The 27,513-nt window shown below is 37.0% G+C and overlaps 1 protein-coding gene and 2 long non-coding RNA genes across 7 annotated transcripts in view; 2 read left to right on the forward strand and 1 right to left on the reverse strand.

Annotated features, from left to right (window-relative positions):
• The window catches only part of LOC107834793 (uncharacterized), a 15,996-nt gene extending 15,556 nt beyond the window's left edge, over positions 1-440 (reverse strand). Inside the window, exon 1 of the long non-coding RNA XR_001660620.1 lies at positions 257-440. This is a non-coding gene — a long non-coding RNA (uncharacterized LOC107834793). The remainder of the gene's footprint in view (positions 1-256) is intronic.
• Positions 1-20,275, forward strand: part of LOC103131472 (MAM domain-containing glycosylphosphatidylinositol anchor protein 2-like) — a 76,414-nt gene extending 56,139 nt beyond the window's left edge. For all 5 annotated transcript variants that reach the window (XM_016666678.1, XM_016666677.1, XM_016666680.1 and 2 more), the window contains 2 exons: positions 2,420-2,519; positions 17,483-20,275. In XM_016666678.1, the coding sequence (XP_016522164.1) occupies positions 2,420-2,519; positions 17,483-17,571 (189 nt within the window). In that variant the 3' untranslated portion in view covers positions 17,572-20,275. The remainder of the gene's footprint in view (positions 1-2,419; positions 2,520-17,482) is intronic.
• A 1,497-nt stretch (positions 20,276-21,772) lies between these two features.
• Positions 21,773-26,373, forward strand: LOC107834794 (uncharacterized). Its single transcript, XR_001660621.1, has 2 exons — positions 21,773-24,930; positions 25,380-26,373. It is a non-coding gene; the product is annotated as an uncharacterized LOC107834794 (long non-coding RNA).
• The last annotated feature ends 1,140 nt before the right edge of the window (positions 26,374-27,513 follow it).

Below are 27,513 nucleotides of genomic sequence, written 5' to 3' on the forward strand. Positions count from 1 at the left end.
GGCTTGGTATTCATGTCTTTTTTCATGCGCTATTCATATTGAAATGTTGGATGATTTATCCACAGACTAATTTAATTATGGACATTAGCTTAAGGGGAGCTGTGTGGTGTGGCAGATACATTCCGATCAAGGGAGAAATTTTGGTAACACTTTATTTGAAGGGGGGTGAATAAGACTGACATGACACTGTCATAAACATGAATAAAGGCGCTTTCGCACTGCACGGAACGGTTGTGTTCGCATTACAACTTGCGACCGGTGTTATAGATCAACTGGTGGCTACATCAACTGGTGGTGGCAGCTGGAAAAGACTGATGTTTCTGTGGGCGTGGCTTTTTAGGACCCCTTTACCGAACCAGGAAGTAAACAATGCAATAAGCTTAAAGAACTACAAATCTTTGCAAAAATACTATCCGATTCCGTAAAGCAACCACTAAGATTTCGGGAATAACTAATTAGAAAGACTTTATTGGTCTAATATGGTATGTTGCCTTTTTTTTAAAAGTTCATCTGCAAAATCATCAAAACGTGTAAATTACGCAGAGCTTGTCGTGGCATGAGCAGATCTCAAAGCAAAGATTATTCCCTGAAAGCCGACATAAATGTTGAAGAGCCTTGGGATTAAAAATGAAATGTTTAAAAAGATCGACTGGCTGTGTAATTTTTCCACATATTCCTCATATTGATATTTCAAATAGGTAAACTATAGCGAAATCTTTTTAACTGTTTCTGTAACGCTACACTTTATTTCCTAGCTGTCATTGATTGTCATATAACGGACACCCCGCGCTTTAAGAACCAGGCCTGGATTATAATTGGTGGCACTTTCAGAATCTCAGTTCGAGTGAAGATTTTAACCTGTTTCTGATGTAAAAGTATATAAGACAATTGTTTTTTCAGCGATGTCTCATATGGTTGAGAATTACGGTCACTTGATGAAAAGAATGAAGACGAGAAAAAATATCAACAATAAGGAAGAAATGACACTGCCACATAGATCTGCGGTAGCCATGTCTTCTGTAAATGAGCTAGGAAATAAAGTGTAACATTACAGAAACAGTAGGGGGGGTCCTAAAAAGTCACGCCCACAGAATCATCAGTCTTTTTCAGCTGCCACCACCAGTTGATTTAGCCACCAGTTGATCTATAACACCGGTCGCAAGTTGTAATGCGAACACAACCGTTCCATTCCGTTCTGTTCCTTACCGTTCCGTGCAGTGCGAAAGCGCCTTAGGTCTTCATGAATATTTATGACTGTTGTCATAGTGTCATTCTGTAAATCATGACACTTTTAATACAAAGTTGACATTATTCAAAATGTCTTTATGATAACTTGACATTAACCAAGACAACGTCGTTGTCATGACAACTTGACATTAACCAAGCAATTATAACTTGTCATGAATGCAATAACAGGGGCATTTATTGGCTTATATCTTTATAAGACAGCTTTAACAAGTCATGAACATTTCCAGTTACCTCAAGTAAGGTCAACTTTACTTGAGGTAACTGGAAATGTTCATGACTCTGTCATTAAAGTGATAGATTAATGACATTCAATGACATCTTCATTACTAGTTTACTGTGATACACTTTAACAGAGGAGGATAATGTCACAATTATAATGGTCTCATGACAGCAAAAGGTATGTATAACAAAAAGTGACTTGTTAATGATGTCTTATAAGGATAACATTTTAAAATGCACCTGTTATTGCATTCATGACAAGTTATAATACCTTGCTTAATGTCAAGTTGTCATGACAACGACGTTGTCTTGGATAATGTCACGTTGTCATAACAAAGACATTTTGAATAATGTCAACTTTGTATTAAAAGTGTCATGATTTACCGAATGACGCTTTATGACAACAGTCATAAATATTCATGTTTATGATGTCATTTAGTGTCATGTCAGTCTTATTCACCCCTGTCAAATAAAGTGTTACCGAAATGGTGGTAGGAGCCAAAACTTAATTGACATGATGTGACGGTAAACATCTGGAGTCTTTCTTGGCAGGGAATCAATGTGAGCTTATTTTAAATGCTCCATCAGCAAGTCATGCTGGTTGGGAGCTTCAGTTACGCAAAATTTAAAATTAGTTGTTTTTTATCTTGTCTCAAAGTTTGGGTAAACTTGGTGCTTCTTTGAGAATTTTCTTTTATGAAGCAATGGCCATTATTAATAGTTGTCTTCTAACATTAAAAGGAATAAATGATCTTGGTCATTTTGAACCTTTAACCCCTAATTATTTTTTTTCTTTAAATTATGCCACATAGCCTCACATTTCTTTAATCTCAGCATACTATTTTTATACCAGTTTTATTTTGCCTTTTGTTATGAATTTGCCCTTACTTCAGCTTTTTGCTGCTGTGACACCTGAATTTAAGGATATTTCTATTCTATTCTTTTACTGTAGGTGGTGATGGAAGGAGTCAGAGGCTCGGGTATTGAAGGCAATATCGCTATTGATGATGTTACCATTGAGGAGGGCGAGTGCAAAGACTCTCCGTCTAACAGTGAGAATCTTTACAATGTGGATTTTATATTTTGATTTAACTATTTAAAACGTCAAATTGCAACATTAACCATAGAACCAATAAATCTGTCAGATNGTGAATGACATGTATTTGTAAACAAATAAGGTAATTAGTCCCAGTTTGTTATTTCTGGAACGTTCAAAAACTACAGCGGCTGTAAAGAGCCACAGCAAAGGTAAACAAAGGTAAAATAACCTGAACGAACAGGTGATCAACTCAAAACCACTTGTGCCTCTTTACTTTCTCTCTTTGTCGTTTAAGTAGACCTGTTGCTACGGCAACCACCTGTGCTTTGCTAGCTGAGCAGAGTTTATGTTAAAAATTCAGTCCGTTACAATATCAGGTTTTCAAGCTTGATATTTATTTTGTAATTCATAATAATAGCTCCCCTGAACACAGGGTTTTTTTGTTATTGGAACCGAAATGGTAAGAATTGCACAATACCTTGTTGAAACAATAATGACTGAGAGTAATATTTTTGTTGGGTCATTAATTTGAGCATGTTTTGTTGATTTTCTTTATTATTTTATAAAGTTGTAAATATCTTGGATCTTAAGGAATATTTTGATAAGCACGTCAGAAGAGTACGTGCTGGTCTTCCCCTCCTGACGGCATTCAGTTTTGTCACCTTCTGCCGAGATCAACTTCAATGTATTGAGCACCCCTTCTTTAGACCAACATTTCGCTTATTAATGTCGGAGCTAGACCTAAAGAAACTCCTGCTAGTTTATAAATCCAGAGCAAACTTAGAAAGTACCATGTACTTAACAACCCAGAACAAGAATAAAACTTGGAGAACCAACATTCAGCTTTATTTTGTGCAAATCTAAAACTCAACCCAGAACAACTGGAACCAACATTTAGTTTTGTACCTCAATTAATCTTACCAAAAATCTTGCCAACATCTAGTTTATCAGAACAAGAATACTGAGAAACCCCAAGTAGTTTATTAATTATCGACTACTTCTTAAGCATGGGGAACCAATATGCAATTTTATACTTTTTCCGTTTTCTCTTTCCTTTTATTTTCTTGTTTTGTTTTTATTTCCTTCTAATTCATGTAAAGCAATTTGAACTGTCTTGTTGCTGAAAATGTGCTATAGAAATTAAATGACCTTACCTACCTTATCTTATTGGATGCAGTAGGTTGGTGGCTCAGATTATTCATAAATGTGTGCAGCGTAGAAGCTCAGATGGCCAGTGGAAGACCGGCTTATGCTTGAATTTCCAAAGAAACATTTGGAGGTATCTGCACTGTTTACTTAAATGGATTGCTTAGGTCCTTTAGTTAAGAGGAATCTTAAGGAACATAAGAGGTACGGCTTGGTATTCATGTCTTTTTTCATGCGCTATTCATATTGAAATGTTGGATGATTTATCCACAGACTAATTTAATTATGGACATTAGCTTAAGGGGAGCTGTGTGGTGTGGCAGATACATTCCGATCAAGGGAGAAATTTTGGTAACACTTTATTTGAAGGGGGGTGAATAAGACTGACATGACACTGTCATAAACATGAATAAAGGCGCTTTTGCACTGCACGGAACGGAACGGTTGTGTTCGCATTACAACTTGCGACCGGTGTTATAGATCAACTGGTGGCTAAATCAACTGGTGGTGGCAGCTGGAAAAGACTGATGTTTCTGTGGGCGTGGCTTTTTAGGACCCCTTTACAGAACCAGGAAGTAAACAATGCAATAAGCTTAAAGAACTACAAATCTTTGCAAAAATACTATCCGATTCCGTAAAGCAACCACTAAGATCTCGGGAATAACTAATTAGAAAGACTTTATTGGTCTAATATGGTATGTTGCCTTTTTTTTAAAAGTTCATCTGCAAAACCATCAAAACATGTAAATTACGCAGAACTTGTCCTGACTTATGTGTTGCTTCAGAGGTTGAAACTCGTCAAAGGAAGATCGAAATAGATCTCGATGTGGCATGAGCAGATCTGAAAGCAAAGATTTAAAAAGATAGACTGGCTGTGTAATTTTTCCACATATTCCTCATATTGTGATATTTCAAATAGGTATCCACAGAAACTATAGCGAAATCTTTTTAACTGTTTCTGTAACGCTACACTTTATTTCCTAGCTGTCATTGATTGTCATATAACGGACACCCCGCACTTTAAGAACCAGGCCTGGATTATAATTGGTGGCACTTTCAGAATCTCAGTTCGAGTGAAGATTTTAACCTGTTTCTGATGTAAAAGTATATAAGACAATTGTTTTTTCAGCGATGTCTCATATGGTTGAGAATTACGGTCACTTGATGAAAAGAATGAAGACGAGAAAAAATATCAACAATAAGGAAGAAATGACACTACCACATAGATCTGCGGTAGCCATGTCTTCTGTAAATGAGCTAGGAAATAAAGTGTAACATTACAGAAACAGTAGGGGGGGTCCTAAAAAGTCACGCCCACAGAATCATCAGTCTTTTTCAGCTGCCACCACCAGTTGATTTAGCCACCAGTTGATCTATAACACCGGTCGCAAGTTGTAATGCGAACACAACCGTTCCATTCTGTGCAGTGTGAAAGCGCCTTAGGTCTTCATGAATATTTATGACTGTTGTCATAGTGTCATTCTGTAAATCATGACACTTTTAATACAAAGTTGACATTATTCAAAATGTCTTTATGATAACTTGACATTAACCAAGACAACGTCGTTGTCATGACAACTTGACATTAACCAAGCAATTATAACTTGTCATGAATGCAATAACAGGGGCATTTATTGGCTTATATCTTTATAAGACAGCTTTAACAAGTCATGAACATTTCCAGTTACCTCAAGTAAGGTCAACTTTACTTGAGGTAACTGGAAATGTTCATGACTCTGTCATTAAAGTGATAGATTAATGACACTCAATGACATCTTCATTACTAGTTTACTGTGATACACTTTAACAGAGGAGGATAATGTCAGAATTATAATGGTCTCATGACAGCAAAAGGTATGTATAACAAAAAGTGACTTGTTAATGATGTCTTATAAGGATAACATTTTAAAATGCACCTGTTATTGCATTAATGACAAGTTATAATACCTTGCTTAATGTCAAGTTGTCATGACAACGACGTTGTCTTGGATAATGTCACATTGTCATAACAAAGACATTTTGAATAATGTCAACTTTGTATTAAAAGTGTCATGATTTACCAAATGACACTTTATGACAACAGTCATAAATATTCATGTTTATGATGTCATTGAGTGTCATGTCAGTCTTATTCACCCCCGTCAAATAAAGTGTTACCAAAATGGTGGTAGGAGCCAAAACTTAATTGACATGATGTGACGGTAAACATCTGGAGTCTTTCTTGGCAGGGAACCAATGTGAGCTTATTTTAAATGTGCCATCAGCAAGTCAAGCTGGTTGGGAGCTTCAGTTACGCAAAATTTAAAATTAGTTGTTTTTTTTATCTTGTCTCAAAGTTTGGGTAAACTTGGTGCTTCTTTTATAATTTTCTTTTATGAAGCAATGGCCATTATTAATAGTTATCTTCTAACATTAAAAGGAATAAATTATCTTGGTCATTTTGAACGTTTAACCCCTAATTACTTTTTTTCTTTAAATTATGCCACATAGCCTCACATTTCTTTAATCTCAGCATACTATTTTTATACCAGTTTTATTTTGCCTTTTGTTATGAATTTGCCCTTACTTCAGCTTTTTGCTGCTGTGACACCTGAATTTAAGGATATTTCTATTCTATTCTTTTACTGTAGGTGGTGATGGAAGGAGTCAGAGGCTCGGGTATTGAAGGCAATATCGCTATTGATGATGTTACCATTGAGGAGGGCGAGTGCAAAGACTCTCCGTCTAACAGTGAGAATCTTTACAATGTGGATTTTATATTTTGATTTAACTATTTAAAACGTCAAATTGCAACATTAACCATAGAACCAATAAATCTGTCAGATATACCCATTAAAGTATTTTCTCTTCAGAGACTCATGCAGATTGATAAAACTTGGAGAAATCAGATGAAATAAATTAAAAAAATACAACAACAAATGCAGATCTGTTAACTGACAGATGTGTGGTGCACCATGCACCGCAGTTTTATTGTTAGTGGTTATGGAATATATCCACAGCTTAAATTAAGCCAAATCCTGTCAGAATAGGACCGTGGGCCCTTCAAACAGTGCATATAGCTCAATTAATGATTCAAAATATTTTAAAAAGTTTCTATCTAAGGAAGATTGCATTGAATTATTGACTTTTATTCACTCCTCTTGGACAAGTATGTAGTGACAGTAGATAATTGCTTGCATTGTGTCATTGATTTTACAGTAATCTCTCATACAGAGCAAGTATGAACCAATAGTGAAGAGGAAAAACTCCCCTTTAACAAGAAGAAACTTTAAGCAGACCCTGACTCAGTACAAGTGACCATCTGCCACGATATAGCAGATACACACAAAAAGAAACAGACTGATGTAGGAGCACTTTCTAAATTAATGCAAAGTAAAAGGAGTGAGACACATTTTTGACAGTAGTAGCTCAGCTGATGCCTTACTCCAAGAAAAGTATTGGGTGTAGCTTCTAGAATCTAGAGAGTGAAAAAACATAACCAGTTCAAATGACAACAAAAAAGTACAGAGTAGTCAAAGAAGAAAGTGCCATGGACTGTTACTTTGTGTATTTTGCAATATATTTCAATATATTACATGTGCTACATGAATATATATATATGTATATATATATGTGTGTGTGTATTCATATGAATACATATATATTCATCTATATATATGAATATATAGATGAATATATATTCATACATATATATATGTATACATATATACATATATATATATATATATATATATATATATATATATATATATATATATATATATATATATATTCATGTAGCACATGTAATATCGTAAAACGTTTGTAACAAAAGAAATTGAAAACATTGCTTCACCCAGATTTTTCATTTTTATTTCTTGTAAATGCACGTTGAGTGTTGAATGTATGGACTGGGAAATACAATAAATCTGTAGAATAAAGTGTTCTGCTTGTGGATTTCAAGACTGATCAAAATAGCACAAAAAAGAAATGTCATTTTGGACATGTTTATTTTTGAGGATGTACAGGTGCTGGAGTCTCCAAATGGCACACTTGGACAACATCTGATATACAAACTTCAAATGACTGTAACTCCTCACTGCTTCAACATACAGTCATCAATGAGGCTCTAATGAAAGATAATGACCTGAGGAATCCTCGAGTAGACACAACATTACTGATAGTGGAAAGTACTTATAATTATACACACACCCCTTTGCTCTGACTGTAACAGCAGACGACGTAAAGTTTCTGGTATTCTCAAATGCAAAAATTGTCTTCACTCTTTCGGCCATAATCATCCACTCCGTGAGTTGTGAAGTTTTGCTGAAGAAATACATCCAATTTTGACACGTTCTGACAGCGTGTCTCTCTGTGACTCTCCGTTGGTGAGAAAAAGTCCTGTAAATACCATTACGCATGAGGCCACACAGAGCCTGACTTCGACGCAGCAAAGACGCATACATTATGTGTGGATACACATGCAGCTTGTGGATTCATGTCAAACCCACAATGCCTTATATCCTTATGACAGGACACGTGTTGGTTACACTTCGATGGCTTTAGATTTAGTTTCCAGTTAGAAATAATCCAGAAAGAATGCAGGCACGTCAAAACGAGCTCAAATCACTCTCTAGATGTTATTGGCTCAGAAAAAGCCATTTCAAAACATTATTGGTCGAATGCGATGTCAATCAAAACGGGGGGCTCTAGGCTGCCCAATAAAAACATTATAATGGACACCAGCAGAGTTTAAACATTTAAATTGATATTCCAAACATATTTACAAAATATATTAATAGTTGGTAGAGCTGTTGCCTTGCACCAAGACGGTCCTGGGTTCGATTCCCGGCTCAGGGTCTTTCTGCATGGAGTTTGCATGTTCTCCCTGTGCATGGTGGGTTCTCCGGCTTCCACCCACAGTCCAAAAACATGTCTGTCAGTTAAATTGGTCTCTCTAAATTCCCCCTAGGTGTGAGTGTGTGTGCATGGTTGTTTGTCCTGTATGTCTCTGTGTTGCCCTGCAACAGACTGGCGACCTGTCCAGGGTGAACCCCGCCTCTTGCCCAAAACTTTTGCTGGAAATGGACACCAGCAACCCTCTCGACCCCACTAATGGTACAAGGGTGTAAGAAAATGTATGGATGGATATATATATATATAGGTGTAGTAGTACTCAAGACCACTTTTTGATTAGACTCCTTTTTCCATTATCAGGCACTTTTTTGTTTTGACATCAAGCAAAATCCAAGAAATTTGAAGATAAAATAATTTTGATCACTAAAATGCCACTAATGCTGACTAAAGGAAAAAAATTCATCCAGCCTACTTGTGTCCTGTTTCAAGTAGGCTGAAGCAAGCCCTTGAACTTTGCTGTGTTCTGCTCACCTTTTTCAGGGACTCCATCGAAGACCCAACAATTAGTCAGATTGGTGCTTTCAAAACAGAGCTGTTTTTGCCCTCTGGGAGGACTTTGTTTCCACACTTAACTCGGCGATTCATCCTGTCTTTCCTCCATTAAGTCTGAGTTGTTCTTCAAAAATTTAGCTCAAACTGTGCATTTTCCATCCTTACTAGAGAAGAATACAAATTATAAGTTTCTTTTCAGTACAGTTGCCACATCTTTGTCTTTAGGAAACATTCAAAACAAAAACGGGAGATTTGGGTGTGTCTACTCTACACAAAAACCTTGTACAAAGGAGGTCAGTCTTTCTGCCTACATGTTCCCTCCTTTTCATCTGCAAATTTCTTAGAACCTTACTTGAACAAAACTTTTATTTTGATGCATATCTTTTGGTAATGAACCAAAGCTGCTGAAATTGAGTAAACTTATTTGAAAAGTATTCCAGTAAGATGTTCTATGGTCTCTATTTTGGGTGGAGATGAGGCATCAGCTGTATTTGTAGGCACCAGGCTAGTACGGCCTAGCGCAAGGGTGGGCAATCCTGGTCCTCGAGGACTGGTGTTCTACAACTCTTAGATGTCTCCCTGATCCAACTCACTTGAATCCAATAGATGAATCACCTCCTAAGTGCAATCAAGTTCTCCAGAGTCCTGCTAATGACCTCATTATTTGACTGAGGTGTGTTGAACGTCAAATGCCAATGTCAAATTTATTTATATAGCACTTTAAAAACAGGTGTAAAACTGCACCTAAGTGCTGTACAAGAATGATAATAAAATAAGTTTATGAAAATAAAAAGAGAAATATTGCAAGGAAAAAAATCCATATATATTGTTAAAATAATATTTCAATCTGGAGAGATTCAGACATAGAAAGAAAGCGATTAAAAAAGTTTAATGACAAATAAATATTAAAGTCCTTTGGCGTTCAGGCCCCGGCCGAGGACGTCGAGCTGGAACTTCAATAAGCTCGATAAACATTCCTGATGCTCCATAGGAATCTAATCCCCCTGGGTCCTGTACTGGTGGCAGAGGTCGAAGAAGGATATGGCCTGAAGAGCCAGGAGCTGAAAATGGAGATGGGGCGGAGGTGAGTTGATTGCAGCTGGTAAGCGGAGGAGGCCATGGATGAAGATCCTTATCAACTGGAGCTTGATCGATGATTGGCCATGATGTGGCTTGATCCAGCGTTGATAGGTCCAGGGTGATGAGAGGGAGGCGCTGATTGATGAGGCAGGTGAGGTTAAAAGTCTTCCAAATTGAATTTGCACCAAAGCTTCATAAGTAAAAAAAAAAAAAAAAAACAGAGCTACAGTATCAGGCCTCAATTGAATACCAAAGAATAAAATTGAGAAGCAATTTAAAATGATCCAGGCTGTGGGAAGATCTAATCTGGAAAGGTAGATTATTCCTTAGAATAGGAGCAGAAACAGAGAAAGCCCAATCTCCTTTTCTCTTGAGTCTAGTCCAAGGGACTTTCAGTAGAAGCTGATTATTTGATATTAAAGTTTTGGACACAGAATGAAATTTCAAAAGATCCCAAAGATAAGGAGGAGCTAACCCATTTAAAACTTTATAAGTTGTTAAAAGAATCTTAAGATTCTTTTAACAATCTTTAACAATCTTTAACAACTGTTTCCTATCTATTCGATAGGAAACAGGCAGCCAGTGTAAGGAGGCCCATACAGGGTTAGGGTCACGCTTTCTGTAAGAAGCCGAGCTGCTGCATTCTGGGTCACTTGAGGATGCTGCATCTAGGTTTTATCCATGCCTTTATATAATGAATTGCAATAATCCAATCGAGACGTAATAAAGGCATGGATAATTCCTTCAAAATCCTTAAAAGAAAAATAAGATTTCACCTTGCTAACATCCTTAAGTGATTAAATCTTGATTTAACAACAGAACTAACTTGTCAAATTTTGAACAAACAAATTTTGAAGTAGAGATACATCTAAAAGTTGCAGGATACCGGCTCCCAAGGCCTGGAGTTGCCCACCCCTGGTGGCGTCACACCAAGTTCAAAGACAGCATATGGGAACCAGGGAGACAGAGACAATTTTATTCCCAGCAGGTACCAAAGGAATGAAAAGTTCAGTTTTCTTGTTAAAATCTATGCAATAAAATGATTAAAAATGTCCCCAGTCTCAAGGCAAAATTGTTCATCTTCACCTAAAGATTTTTAAAAAGCTGGAATCCAGGCAGTCAGATCCAGGAGGAGGAACCCTTTCGATTGGCACTTGCAACCTTCTCAATATCATCTCCGCTGCGTCTTGCACCTGCTGCGGTCCACACCCTGCACTTCGCTCGCCTCTGGGTTCTGCTGTGCAGGGCTACAGCCCTGCGAACACAAACAACTGCTGACCAGAAGCTCATAAAACAACTGATCTCCTCCACAACCCTCCCAAAGAGACTGCCCTGCAGACATTAGTGGAAAATGGCTCTCAGATGAGGGTAGAGTTCCCTCTCTGCCCAACAGTCAATCCAACGCATTGTTTTCCACTGATTCCCGTTTCTGCTGCCGGCATGATCCAGGCCACTCCGATCAGCCTACCTTACCCTGACGATCACAGGGCCTTTCCTTCTTCCACACCTGACTGCCATCTGCGAGAAGTCCTCAGTGGATCAAAACAATAGAAAAACAACATGCAGCAACACAATCCATACGGACATTATACACAAAATTAAACTATTTACAAAAATCCCACTTTCAAAATAAAAGCAAATTTCCACTGTGACATACTTACTAGATGTACAAATTCTCAGTTAGCCTTCGTAGTCGGGGACTGATTACACCAAGCTGTCATGAAGTATTTGTAGGGTGAACCAAAATCCAGATAGGAGATGGGAGCATGGATCATACAAAATGATAAATCTGATAATTTCCAAAAATCACAGGGAATGCAGGGAACCAAAGCCAAAACGAAACCAGGAATCCAGGGCCAAAAATGACAGCAGAGAACTAATGGGAGTAGATGAGGTTTAACAGGACATAACAGGAGGAAATGAGAATGAGTTGTGCACAAATAGTGGGGATAACCTGGGACATAACACAAGCATTATAGGTACTATTAGCTGGCATTTTGTTGGTTAACATAAATACCAAAATATTCTATTAACAATATGCATGCAGTAAAATGCACATATTATGAAAAGTTATACCCCTACCTCTCACATCAATTGTCAGTTGATTTGAACAAAATGTCCCGTGCCGTGCTGAGCCATCTTATGCTGTTTTGGTTTAGCTAAGAAGGGAGGGACAACCGCTCCATGATGGTAGCCATATTTCTTGCGCCTGAGCAGCCAATGAGTACTCTTTAGAGTAGACCCCTCATTGGTCTCATTGGTATGTAGGCCCAGGATGTTCAGATGTTGGTGGTAGAATTGTTTACTGCAGCATGGAGATTGTAAGGAGCTGCAAGAATATAAACTTGTTGTAAGAGCAGCTGAATGCGATGCCTTTCTCTTTTTGTGTGCGTTTAGGGTCTAGGCTTTGATGATGGTACGCCTGAGGTGCTGCCTCAGATTGATGCTGAACTGAATATTAGAGTATGGAATAGAGATTGTGTCCCATAATCTCCCAGAGCGTGGGTGATTACAACAAGGAGCTTGTCTCATAACTGGAGGAGAAGTTTCCAAGGCAGTTAGATTACTTAGAGCACAGATCTCAAACTCCAGTCCTGGAGGGCCACTGCCCTGCAGCTTTTAGATGTGCCTCTGCTGCACCACACCTGAATGGAATAATTAGGTCATTTGCAGGACTCTGGAGAACTTAGGAGAAGGTAAGCCTTTAAGCCATTTGATTCCAGTGTTTTTTGTACCTGTGGCACATCTAAAATCTGCAGAACAGCAACCCTTGAGGACTGGAGTTTGACACCCCTGGCTTAGAGGATCACAGTCTGAATCAGAGAGATTGAACTTAAGAGTGAGGTTACTGTTCATGGTGAGTCAAAATGTTTAGAAGCATGGAGGTACTCTTATGATTGCAGAAACATAAAGGCCTGTGGTATGGCCTTTATGTTTCTGCTCATATTTATGAGCTGAGCGTAAATATGCTGCTTGGGAAATTAGAGGTGTGGTTTTGGCTGCAGGCCTGCTCCCGAAATATATTAACATTTTAACTTTGTTTGCATTCTCCCAAACATGACTACTTCATCTTCTGTGAGACGGCACTGAATGTAGCTTTGTAAAAAACAGACCCTTGTTCTACACATTGCTTTGTCCAGATTGTCAGCTGTTGAGACATTATTGCTTCTTGGAGGCATGGACTGTGAGGTTTTAAATTTACCTGATTACTAGTGATTTCAAGTGATGTATGTAATGTGAGAGTTTGTCATTAAGAAGCTTATTGTAAACAACCATCCTCTTCTACGAAGAGAGAAGAGCTGTTCTGAATGATGTGGTTGTTCATTTAAATCACTTCTTAAAACTTATTTTTATTCTTTAGCTTTTCCATTGTAATTTACTTGTACTGTCTATTTTAATTTTTGTGTTATTCTGATGCGTTTTATTTGTGTTTTATGAATTCTGTACAGCACTTCGATGCAGTGAATATCTGTTTTTAAAGTGCTTTATAAATACAATTGACACTGACATAGACATTGACAATGTTAATTCAAAATATGGAAGAGTTACCGACAAGGACTTAGCGGCAATGACAGTGTCCTCCATTGCCATTACTAAAACTACAGTTTTAAAACACCACATAAATTCAGCATCATCGTTTACAACTTCTCCTTTTCCTTCTGGCCCAGTTAGAAATTGAAATTTGTATTGAAAATTGACAGGAGATGATCCAAGTCAAAGCAAGAAAGCCCAGACTGTGCTGGAAGCAAGAACCTTTTGAGTGGAATTGCACAGGAAAGCAAAGTGAATGTAACTGTGAATGTTCTGTGTTTGGATTGTTTTGACTCAGTTGAACATTTTTAGTCATCAAAAATATTCATGTTAACAGCAGCTTGCTCGTTAAAGGTAATGAATGATTTATCACCTTATCACCTTCCTAAATAATGAAGCCATAAGCTTGACGCTCTCTGTCCTTCCCCTTCGGTCCACTTGATGACGAAAAAAAAAAAACAGACTGGGTCCTCTTGATAAAGGTTAACAGTTTACTTCAAAAATAAAAACGGTACAAATATTACTTTTCCACAAAAATAATAGAGTAAACAAAAGAGTCCTAAGCAAGAAAGGGGGAGAGAGAGAGAGGTCAAAAAACTGTGTGGCTCCACTCCAACTGCCTAACTGATTCTGCCTGGCCACACCCTAAAATCCTTAACTCCAATTACATATGCAAATTTACAAGAAGACCTTAGTATAGTCCAATATAGCAAATTAGTATGCAATAGAGATATAACTAGTGATAATTTTTATCCAAATAAACAAATTACCATAAGAAATATAAACATAATTTATCCTAAAGATCTGAATGAACTAAAATTGAATTTAAGCTTCTACAGTTACTGTTATTTTCTCTATTTACTTCATCTATTTTTATGTCATTTTATTTTCCAATATTTTCCCATATGGTTCTTACCTACCCTTTGTATGTCTTTGTATGTATTGTTCATAAAAAAAGATTACAAATGTGTCTGTATTAAAACAATTCAGGAAACACATTATGTTAAAATCCAGCAATCACAGTTGTTGTCGTGGCTGGAACAACCAGATGTTAGGTTTAGTATGGAATCACTAGTCAACAATCTTTTTTGTTTGGATATAGTTGTTTTCCCTTGTATAATGGAAAACATCTTTGAATTTTTAATTGAATTAGGTTGTTTGATCTTAACATTTTTATGATAATCTGAAACATTTCAGTGGGGCAAAAATTTAAAATCAGAAGAAATTTGTAGGGGAAAAATACTTCTTGTGTATTTTAGCCAATAGTTTCATAAATCATATGATGCAAAGAGTTCATGCACCCGAATCCATATCGGCTTTAAAAATAATGCCCAGTGACTTTAATTATTTTTGAAAATAAATGTTATGGAAGAATTTTCTTGCCACAATCTAGAAGCACACATTTTCAGTCTGAAAACAGGATTTCATGTCTTTCTACTCAAAACTTGTAATGCTTGTACTGAAAGCTTCTCCTCACACTCAGACTTATGCCCCTTTTCCACTGGCTCTACTTCAGCAAAGTTTCCTCTTCCAGAGCAAACTTTGGAAGAGTTTGCTCTTGTCACTGACAACTGACGCTACTTCTGTTGCAAAACAGTGACGTTACACACAGCTCAGATTCTGTAAAACTTCTGCGGCTGAACAAAAATAACTAGGCAAATAAAATATATGAAATAAATGAATAAAAGAGTGTTTTATCCTTAACTTTAAAAAAAATAGTAATTTAAGTAAAATGCTTCTAGGATGTAACGCAGCTCACAGTTTTTAACAAATTCTGTAGTACTTCTAAATCTGCTCCATAGTTGCATCTTTTTGGGTCTACTACCTCTAGTGGCGTGGGGGTAGTAACACAACTAGTAAAATACACATCACTAAATGAGAGTAACACAAAGTTTTTATTTACTATAAATTCCAGCATTACTGGCACCATTAAAAATAAATTCTATAATGAAAGAGCTAATTAAATTACATAAACATTATAAACAATACATCATAAATAATATCTAGACCTGTCCAGGGTGACCCTGCCTCTCGCCTGGAACGTTAGCTGGAGATGGGCACCAACAACCCTCCTGACCCCACTAAGGGACAAGGGTGTACAGAAAATGGATGGATGGATGGATGGATAAATAATATTATGCCCCCTCAATTGTAAGAGAAATAAAAGAAATGAGACATGAAAAGTAACATGATCAACATAGTAAAAAACATTTACCATGAAGAAACTAATTGACCAAAAGTCAATAACATTGGGATCATAAACAAGCTTTAACCACACCTGAGCGATCAAAACCTCCTTGAGCTGAGTGATCAGACTGCAGTTATGACACACAAACTGTGCATTTTTTCTAGAAGGTGAGCTTTTCGGTTGATTTAACTCTTTAAAGCATTCCCTAGCTAGTTAGAGACTAAATGCAGGTATTTGACCTCAGGAAATATTTTTCTATCATTTGACAGAACCTTAAATATGCACTTTAGTCTCTCAAAGGTTGCCATGGCTATCTATCTTGCTGTTTTAACATTAGCTAGCATGTTATCAGAGTACTACAACTGTTTATCACAGTGTTATTCTGCTAAATTAACATTGGTGAATGACATGCATTTAATGGCCCATAAGTATTAAATGCTGGTGAGTCGATGATGACAAAAAATGGCCCAAATGTCAAATATTAGTTACTAGCAAGCAATTTTTTTCTCAGTGAAATACGTTATGTCCTCCTAAATAAGAGAAACTTATACACAGAATGGGTTTTTTCTAAAATGTAAGTTTTTAAAATTCATATTTAGCATGCAAAGGACAAATTACATTTCTTTTTTTGGTCACAATTTGAGAGACAATTAAAATGTAGCTGCATCAATCAAGGCGGGTGATAAACTAAGTCTTCAGAAGTTAATGCAGCAGGTTGAACCATAAGCAATGTGAGGTACAGAAGCGCTGTGCAAAAACAAAACCTCAGACATGTGTTGCACTACAACACATGCCACAAAGCTGCATGTGAGAGTTGCACCGGGTGAAGAGAGGTGATTTGCGCTGGTTGCGAGTTGTAAATTATTACGTTAGCCTAATTGTAAATAGTTTAAATCAGGGGTCCCCAAACTTTTTCCTGCGAGGGCCACATAACTGTTCCCTTTTCTGGTCGGGGGCCGGTCTTAGTTTTTCGAGAAAGAAACCTTAGAAAACTTTTGTTGACGGGGGGGAGTGAAACTGTGGACCGGGGGGGGCTGGATTACTGCCGACGACATATTCGAGTTTGTAGATAGATTTTTACCCAGAATGCAAATGGAAAAAAACCGTGAGCAAACGGTGACTGGTACTGACTAGTATATATTCCACTGAGGGAAACTAAGTTTCATATCTGCTCAAGAGCCCCCCTGGTGGTTGAAGAAAAATCCACATTTAAAAAAAAAACACTGAATGCTCTCTGGTATTGTTCAGGGGGCCGGACCAAATGAGGAGGCGGGCCGGATCCGGGCGGCGGGCCGTAGTTTGGGGACCCCTGGTTTAAATAGTTGCCTGCCTTCTGAAGGTGACGCTCAGTAGAGTGGCTGCTGACACAATGTGACATTGACTGACAATCAGTTGGAAGAACAAAAGAATAGTTTTGTCAGATATGTTAGTCTTCATCCATGGTAGGAAAACAAATTTTCGTCATATTTGAAGTTTGAGATGTGCTTTTCTAAAGTAGTTGTCTATACATCACACATGATACTGAAACAGTGAAACAAGCTGATGTAATTGGTTTTGAAATTCCTTGCCAATGTTTCTAAATCTCAGTATTTAGATATATGACTTATTTACCCTGTAATCCTCTTTGTCTCTTTTTCTCCTAGATCTGAAGTCATTTGCTTCACAGCCAACGTATTATGTGTGTCTACTCTACGTCAGTCAAAGTCTGGTGCTGATTGGCTGGGAGAGGTGACACCATCAGCACATTTTCCCTCTTATTACCTCCCATGCAAGCTTCCATGACTTGACTGTGGCCCAAGGGATCTGTTTTACACCTCACAACAACTGGAAACAGAGCAGAACTGTATTTGCTCTTTCAAGGGGAAAATAAATCCATCCTTCAGTGGCATCTTATCTTGTCAACAGTTCAACCTGTGATAGGTTTACTTTAAATCTACTGCTACAGGAAGCTGAAGCTACCTGTCTAAAAATTCCTTTAAAATTGATTATGTATGAACATCATACACAATGTGCATTTATGAAATGAAGTGGTGATTTATGCTATGAAATATAGTCTGCATCAGCAGTCTAGTGTGTAGCATTGCCCATCACATTGAACAGTCTTCTGCACTACAACTAAATTCAGAAAGAAGGCTGATACAGAAACAGCAGAACATGTCACAATAGTAGCTGTCAAGTGAAGAGGATGATGTAAAATTAATAAAAGTTTAAGTTTTTATCTTTGTAAACATTTGTTTAAATATTATTCAATACTTTAGCCAGGCAGTGTATAATGAACATGGCTTCTGTTAGCCTTTAATGTGGACACTTGAAAACAGACAATCTGACCAGAAGACCCAACTGCATTAATTTGTAGTGTTACACTATTAATTGGTTCAAATATTCTGAACAGGACAATGAGTTTTTATGTGGATATACAGAATCAAACAAAGAATTAGTTATAACCAATTCACAACAAAAAACAGTTCCCATAACTTGAGTGGAGTCTCAGTGTGCCCTGTCTGACATCACTTTCCAACTTAAGCAAACCTGGAAACAATTTCCTGCTCAAACTGATGGTTAAGAAAACAAAGCAGCAGTTGGAAGTTCACCGACCATGTTTTGCCTGTCCCTTATCTGCTTTCCCTCACCTTTTTGTGCTCTAATTCAAAAGATCAGCAGTACTGTATTGGACACGCAAAAATAAGTCTCTTTACTCTTTTGACCTAAAGAGGCTTAGAGAAAAAAAAAAAGTATTTTTAGAGTATATTTTAATGTTGGTCCATCTGTTAGACATGAACACCTTCTGCCATAACATGAAGTGCCTTAAAATGAGAGAAGATTGCCCAAAGACAGCCAGTGACAGACATTTTTCTGCATGATGAAAGGAAATTTAACCAATTAGCTTAGACAAGATTTCATATTAGTATGGAAATACAATTTCTCAGCTTGTTTCTTTTTCTTTCTATTGGGATATTAGCATAAGTGTGACCATAAGCCATATGGATGGCTGCGAGAAAAATGGCCAGGAAACGGACTCTTTAAAGTTACACCAACTTTCTCAAATAACCTTTAATATGGAAAATGCAAAACATACTAACTATTTGAGGAACTTTGAATCCCTTAAAAAGAAAGGATTTCATATTTTTAATCAATTGCATCCAAGCTTTGGACTTGGTGTATACTAGGGGTTGAATGACTTATTTTCTAAAGTCTACTACAACATGATAAAAGTCGAGTCAACGTCAACTAGTCGCTCGTGGTGACGTCATAGTGACGTAAGCACCAAACCCTTCAGAACAACTTAGAGGCTTTATCAGCTATATTCACTACAAATATTGATTAAAACAATCCGGCCTTTTATAAGTCTATTATGCAGTATTAAAAGAACATGAAACAGATCCAAACACCAGCTGATACTGATTACACTGACCACAGTGATGCTTTTAGAACATCACAAACCAAACTTATTATGAACGGATCCCGTTTGGTTACAGTTGAATAATAGCTGCCACCTGCTGCTCCTCCACCCCGATGCGCAACAGGACGCTCCGCTGACCCAGCAGCAGCTGTCTTTGTGGGATGAACCTACATGCAGACTGCGGCAGAGATGGCCTCTATCAGATCCTCAGAATGAAGTTTGAACTTCGTTTCCAGATGTTGTTGATTAGTATTTTTATAAGAGCATAAAGCTGCCAGGTTAAAAGCTTCAATACACAGGGTGATGGTGATATCAGCTGGATGGCTAAAAAAGCCCGACATCATGACTTATGATGCCACATTACTCCGGTAGTCTTTTCTTCTTCTTCTTAAATAATTTTTTTGGCACTAGTGTATTTGACAGCAATCCGTCAGGAGGGGGGCAGGGAGAGAGGAGCGGGGCAGAGAGGCATGGACCCAGCAAAACGAGGACGGGAGTCAGGCTCCCGACTCCCCAGTCTACAGTCTCTATATGAGCGGCGCCGGGCTAACCACTGCACCACGCAACGTTCCTGTTCCAGTAGCTTTTGCTGAAATTTTCAGCTTCTCTTTCGTAAATTATTTACATTTTTATACAATTTAAATTATCTGACAAACTCACCTAATTCACCTTCTTGGAAAAATCAGTTTTGTCACATGATTGCGACTAGTCGACTAGCCCGTTAAAAAGTCATTGCAGAGTAAAGAATCGACTAGTCCACTAGTTGGTGCAACCCCTGTGTATACAAATGAGAGCTTCAAAAAGCATTACAAAACAACATGACACTTTAATTTCTTTACAGTTATTGTTTCAAAGTGTTTGAATGGCTGAAAGGTAAGCAACTTTAATGTACTTTATACTGATTAACAACATAAGCACAAAGACAACATAGTCAATTGAAAATGTTCTTCCTTTAAATTCTAGGATTTTATAAGATGTCTCACTTTGATTATTTATGAAACAATAAAGAGAAAGACAGACAGAAAAGTAAAAAAAATTAAAAAATCCATCCACAGAAGCAGGAAGGTACTTCTAAGTAAAGAACTTGACTGAGTCATAAAAGTAGGAGTTTTGGTATTTTGATAGTTTGCTGCACAATGCCAAGCTGGACAGACACCAGCAGTTAACTTAGAAATGTTTTCTACCCAGTACTACGTGAAGAGTTACAAAAATATTTTCAAAATCAGTGATTCTTCTTCACAAAGGTATCTTAAAAAAAGGTTAAAAAACAAACAAACAAACTAAGCATGTTTAACAAATATCACTTTAGTTTATGGAGTCATTTATAAAAGGCAGCCTGCCTCCCTCCCTGAATCAGGGTCCAATTATTCTGCTGCCAGAACCAGGTAACCCCCCTAATAAGTGTGAAAAGCTGATACCTATTAGTCTACTCAACTCTGATCTCAAAATCATCTGTAAACTATTGGCAAAACAGCTGCAAAGAATTCTACCAGGCATAATATCCTCCTGAGACCCAGCCTATAGACTTGTGTCCTTTATAGTGGACGTTTATCTTTTGTTCTTACTTTGAGTTACCCTATCCAGCCCTACAGTACCCTTTTGAGGACATCCTGGGCTTTCCAGGGATGTGTCATGTGATAGGTATGCATACCAGGAAGTCCCTTTTTTCCTAAATAAAAATGGTTGGGCTAAGAGCAAGCACATTTTATGGAAAGAGGAGAGGTAAGTCAAGTCTTTAACATTCTTTTCAGTTTTTGCCATATAAATATTGATATTCTTGTTAATTACCATATCAATAACAATATTTTGACCACTGAAAAGAATTTAATGATTTATTTTTAGTCCCAGTTGACGGCGTTTCAACTAAAAACCTAGAGGTTGGAGTCCTTGTCAAATGGTATTTTTGAGTAAAGTCTCAGAGGGTTAGAGCCCCAGTTAAACGACGTTTAACTGAAGTCCTAAAAGGGGTGCGGGTTTTAATGTTTTTATCTTTTTTAATCTTTTTCAAAATGTCTTTCTCTTTCTCACGGTTTATTCAATGTCACATGCTGTTTTTGTTTTAATTATGTAAAGCACTTTGAAATGCCTTGCTGCTGAAATGTGCTATACAAATAAAATTTGATTGATTGATTGAGAAAGGTGCATTTAATGTTAAAGTTGCTTTCTCTCAATGGAATATATAGTAGTCAGTCCCAGTGACTGTTTCACTCACGATTTAGCCAATGTGCTTCCTGGGTAAAAACGTGGCCCAACACCCCCCACCCCCCGCTCAACAGTTTTCATCAGCAGCACAAACCCCAGCCCGAAGCTGACTTGTTCCGCTAGTGTCTGGGCTAAAAAATAAAAAATGCCAAAATGATTGACAATTTTGAGTTCGTTTCTAAATTTGTAGAACTACAAATTTAGAAACGAACTCAAAATTGTCAATCATTTTGATGTAACTGAAGAGACAAAGAAGTCAGACATTCTTTGGAGAATCAGACCATTGCTTGACCGTATGAGGCAAGGTTGTCTTAGCCTTCCANTTTTCAAAATCAGTGATTCTTCTTCACAAAGGTATCTTAAAAAAAGGTTAAAAAACAAACAAACAAACTAAGCATGTTTAACAAATATCACTTTATTCTTAAACATTTTAGGTACATTTAAAACAAAAAGGGATTTATGTTTTAACTTGTGTTCCACCCTGTAATAGTTTTGCCTTGTCATTCCATACTTGTTCTAAATTTTCGTTTTCCAGGAAATATATTAAAAACAATATTTGGATTTGATTTCAAAGTACTTTCTCGTTGTTAGGCTAATTTGTTCATTTCTTGCAAGAAGCTTACATTTGCTGTTGGTTTGTAAAATAATAAATATAAAGAATATATAATGAATCTTAATTTATTTTTACAATGAATGGGTTAATGTTATTTAATGTCATGAGTCTTTTTCTCATAATGTGCTTGTAAATTATTATTATTATTATTATGTAAACACTTTATAATAAATAAATAGTTGATCACTTTTATGGTAGCTGATGTGCATTTATCTGAAAGAAAAGAGCCACTTTGTTTTTATAAGAGAAACCAAAATCTGAATTTTTTTCTAGCCTGGGAAAAACAAACTCTTGTTCTATTATTTGCTTCATACAGAGGATCTGGACCTTTAGGTATTGAGAAACGATTATTTGCTGGAGGTGTGAACTTTGTTGAAATATTACATTTTACCCAATCAAAATGTACAACTCTTGGTGCAGGACCAGCCCATGGCAAATGTTGAGGGTGCCAGCCATCCAGAGGCGGCCATAAAATGGGCAAACAAATAAAGTAACTAACTGTTCTTTTTAAAATGTATATGTATTAACGAAATTTCCTAATATTAAATATTCTACACTAAGTTAACTGCACAGCAAAAAATGTTATATACAACTTTAATAATGATATTTTGCTTAACACTAATGAGATGGAAAACATTATTGTTTCATGAAGTTTTTATTTGACCATCAACACTTTGCCCAATGATTCATTACTCGACAGTGACATCTGCTGGTGAACTGAAATTATAATGACCTTGTTATTCAAATAAATCATACTTCAAAAACATATTAGAACATAGCAGTGTTTTTATCAAACATGATTCTTGTGGTGTAATCCATTGAATTCCATGGACCAGGGGGCAGACCATGCTTAGCCATTGGGCAGTATCAATCAATCAAGTTTACTTCTATAGCACATTTCAAAAACCGCTAAGATAGCCGAAGTGCTGTACATTAAAACAGAAATGTAAAAAACATACAAACATATGAAATGTGCTGTATTTTGAGGTGCCATACAAGACAAGACCACAGTGTGTTAAAATCCAAGGAATAAAAGTGTGTTTTTAAAAATTGCTTAAAAACAGAAAGAGAGGAGGCCTGTCTGACATTCAAGGGTAACTTGTTCCATAACTTGGGAGCAACAAGAGCAAATGCCCTATCACCTCTAAGCTAATTTTAGGGTCTCTCTGCATCAACCACTCAACTGATCTTAGGAATTGAGGTGTGCAGTATGGTTGAAGCAGCTCTGACAGATGTGGTGGAATAAGGTTGTTCAAGAATTTGAAAACAAACAACAAAAGCTTCAAATTAATTCTGTAGTGCACAGAGAGCCAGTGAAGGGACGCTAGGATGGGAGTGATCCTAACGTCCCTTGCCTGCTTGAGTTAACAGACAAGTAGCAGCTCTGCAAAAGCTGCAGGCATGTTTGAGAGGTCTGGCTAATCCCTACATACAGCGCATTACAGTGATCGCAATGAACTGTGAATAAAGAGTGAAGCAATTTCTCCAGGCCCAGTCTTGTCAAGATTGATTTCACCTTTGCTATTTGCCAAAGATGATAAAAACTTTTCTGAACGACATTGTTGATCTGTTTCTCAATTTTAAAATCAGAGTCAAACTTTACCCCCAGGTTGGTGGCAGTCCCTGAGATAAGGTGACAGTGAGCCAAGATCTACTCTGGGGGAGTGACAGCAACTCAGTCTAAACAACACAACTTCTGTCTTGGTCTCACTTAGTCAAGAAAGCTAAGAAAAAGCTGTGTTTTTATGTCATTAAGGCAGTGTGTGAGTTGCTGGACTATATTATGTGCCAAATGAAAATAGATCTGGCAGTCATCAGCATAACAGTGACATGAAATACCATGTTTCTCAAAAAACAGAGAAAAGGGGGAGTAAGTAAAGAGAAAAAATAGGGGATCCCATATGGAAGAGGAGCTGTGAAAGGAGGCTGTGAATTTTTACACAGAAACGTTATTGGTTTGGTAGGACCGAAACCAAATGAGGACAACACCTGTAATGTCCACACGGTGCTAATGATGATAAATTACAATTTGGAGATCAACAGTGTCGAAAGCCAAAGACAAATCTGAAAGCACTAAAACAACAAACATTCCAGAGGCTGTTGATATAAATATATTGTTTAAAACCCTCAAAAGTGCACTCTATGAACTTTGAACCCACACTGAAACAGCTCGGTGATACCAGAATGGTAACAACTAATTGTAGACAACCTTCTCTAATATTTTATAGATAAATGGAAGATTAGAAATACATCTGAAATTGTAGAAGAGAGAAGGGTTGATATGGAGTGAAAATATTCTCAAAATATCTGTGCGTATGTAAAAGGATTTGTGCATGTGTAAAAATATTTGTGCGTGTGTAAAAATGGATTTGTAACTCGTGTAAGCGTCTTTGTGTGTAAGTTTGGATAGTTGTATCTGTGAAATATGATTTATAAGTCGTAAAAAGAAAATAAACCTTTTCCTCTGCCTGCAAATGTTGAAAAAGTATGCACGAGTCGCCAAATACACACACACAAAACTGCAGTTACGTACAGACCCAGTTACGAGTGCACAACTATTTTTGAGAATCATTTCACGCTTCTGGGAGCTCCCAGATTTGTGTGTAGATGATGTGTTTAGATGCTAGTAAAAGCTGGGACCTCTGCTGTTTCTCACTGTGCTTGTACCGAAGTAGAAAATACGTTAGTTTGGTGGAAAACGGAATATCTCGGCACTTCCTTATGATATTCCAAAATTGTTTATAGACATATTGTGCATTTTGAACAGTACAGGAGACCAAGTGGTCTGAAAAAGGACCACTGGGTGGCGGAATGGTTCGATGGCCGGAGGCAAACCAAAAAGCAAGATGGAGCGTCCCGGTGGTCTGTCTTCAGAAGTAATTAGAAGTTAAACCTGCACGCTTTGCTCTCCGATTATAATGAGACATGGAGTAGTTATTAGTAATTCCAGATTACGTTTTATATGTCTGGTACTCTGCCCTCCTCATATGTTTCTGTTAGCGGGAGCTAATGTTTATGTCAGCTATGCTACTTTAACTCTTTGCAGCTAAACGTGGATTTTTACTGCCACACTCAACACAGTTTGAATCTTTAATCCATAAAAATGATCTCTGGGTGATTCTTACAGTATCTGTTTTGCCCAAAAGGTTCCAATCAAAATCCTAATACATGTTGCTAACTGATATTTGTAGTTTGTGAGATATTCTGATTTGCCTTTTACTTTATTCACTAGGTGAATATAATTAAGTGAAATAAATTACCATTTGATTCTAATGTATTGAATTTATATGTGTATAAATAATATTTTATGTTTATCTCTACACAGGATGAAACGGCTGACTGATGGATCCGGTTCTGGTGTTATTTCTCTTTCTGGACGATCAGGATCTTTCAGATCTCATCTACCTTCTGATCCGATGGAGCTGCTGCAGGAACACACTGATTCTCTAACAGGATCCTCAGATCCGGGCATCAATGTCTGGTGTCCTGCAACATTTAGATACGTCCTGGTCCAACACACCTGAATTAAATGGTTGCTAGGACAGTCAAGTTCTCCAGAGTCGTGCTAATGATCTCTGAGCTCATGATTTGACTGAGGTGCGTTAAAGAAGAGACATCTAAAGGTTGGAGGACCCTTATGACCTGGAGTTAAAGCCCTGCTGTACAATTTTCACTCAATTGTAATCACATTCACTTGCATACAGTGGAAACTTTACCTATGTTGAGGTAGATGAGGAGTATTCATAGTGTCTTTACTTTAAAATCTTTTTGGTTTCCATTTGTTGAAAGTAAATTACAAACATTTAGCCGTAGTTTGACCACTGCTTTATGACAGAAAAAAAGTTTGATGTCACAAATATATAATTTTAATAGAGGCATCATTTGATTTATACAGTAGAAAGAAGATGACGAAAGTGTTTGCTGAATTAACTTTAATGTTCATTTCACTGCACACAAATAGATGGAATATTTAAGAATGCAACAAAACCTTTGAATCTTTAACAGAATAGGTTCAGATTAACATGGGTGGTTTCACAGCTACTTAAAGTTAATGAAATATCTTAAAACTTACAGGGATGTTCAAATATTTACTAGAATCAATTAACAAAAGAAAACACCATAAAGCTGTGTATTCAAATAAGACCAAGGCCAGCCTGCACAGATTGAGACACCATAACATCTACCAAGAGAGCAGGTTAACTACTGTAGTTTGAAAGGTGTCTTGGTTCAGTTGACGGCTCAGTTTGAAGTTTCAGGTTTTGGTGTTGAACCTCCTAGAATCTCAGCTGCTGCAGATTGTCTGAAGATGCAGAAAAAAGTACAAATAAACAGTTAGTGTTAGGTTTGTCGGTACATCAGCTGTTCAGGAAAATCAACATAATTTTTTCTGACTGTGACAGAACATTACTGAACCTGAAAATTACTTGAATCATCACAATGTATGTAGAAATGTTTCTTTTTATGTTTGTAACGCTTGGGTTGTATTAAGGGAGGAGAAGAGGCGGCAGAAAACTCACAACCACACTGGCACTAGGAATTCCACAGTGTTGTCCTTTAATAAACTCTCCACCAACCTTACAAAGCCCGGTTAAATGGCTGCTATATTACCAAACATGAAAATGAGCAGAGTCCAAACTACTTGTAACTTTACTAACGTTAGAGAGCTAGCATGTCCATGTAGCGACTGTAGCGCGTTTCTCCCACGCTCTCTACAGAGAAGCAGTGGCGCATACATGTGACGTCATTAGAGATACTAGAGTGTATCTCTTTAAAGTAAAGAGATACTACATAATTACAACTGTTACATGTTGATCAAATGTTTATGCATTAAATGTTTTGCTGTGAAGGCTATTTTTGCAGTGGTGCTTTAAATAAATGCATAAAATATTTATTTTCTTAAGTATGTGTTTATTAGCTGTTAATTGTGTCAAACTATCAACTGAGAAAGAAATTTAGTGCTTGTGAAAATTGAAACCATCTGAATATATTTTACCATCTACATTAATCAACTTGAACTGAAGACGAACAGGAACAGCAGGTTTGTCCTGGTTTGCAGATGAGGTATATATTTGTTAAGGGCCGATGAAATGGGGTCCAGACAAACAGTTTAATCTGAAGATTCTGGAGGATGTGTGAATAGGTCTGTCACCATGAAAGATTTTACTGTATGATAAATTGTTCCAAAGTTCTCAACAAACGATAATATAGTTCTTTTGAGACCGTTTTTTAAATGATATAATGGTAATGACAAAATAATAATGCAAGAACACATTTTCAAAGGTCATTAAACTTTAAATTCTAATGAACATTTAACACTGGAACTGGAAGACATTTTTAATATTCAGAATAAATAAAACTAATGAATTTTGAAAGTCTTTTCAAACAAATTGCTTTTCAAAATAAGGTCTAATCGAGACCAAAGTACCAAACTGAAGACTTTTATTATCCAGTTTTTGGTA

This window comes from Poecilia formosa, unplaced genomic scaffold, assembly GCF_000485575.1.
Source record: "Poecilia formosa unplaced genomic scaffold, Poecilia_formosa-5.1.2 Scaffold771, whole genome shotgun sequence".
Taxonomy (NCBI): Eukaryota; Metazoa; Chordata; class Actinopteri; order Cyprinodontiformes; family Poeciliidae; genus Poecilia; species Poecilia formosa.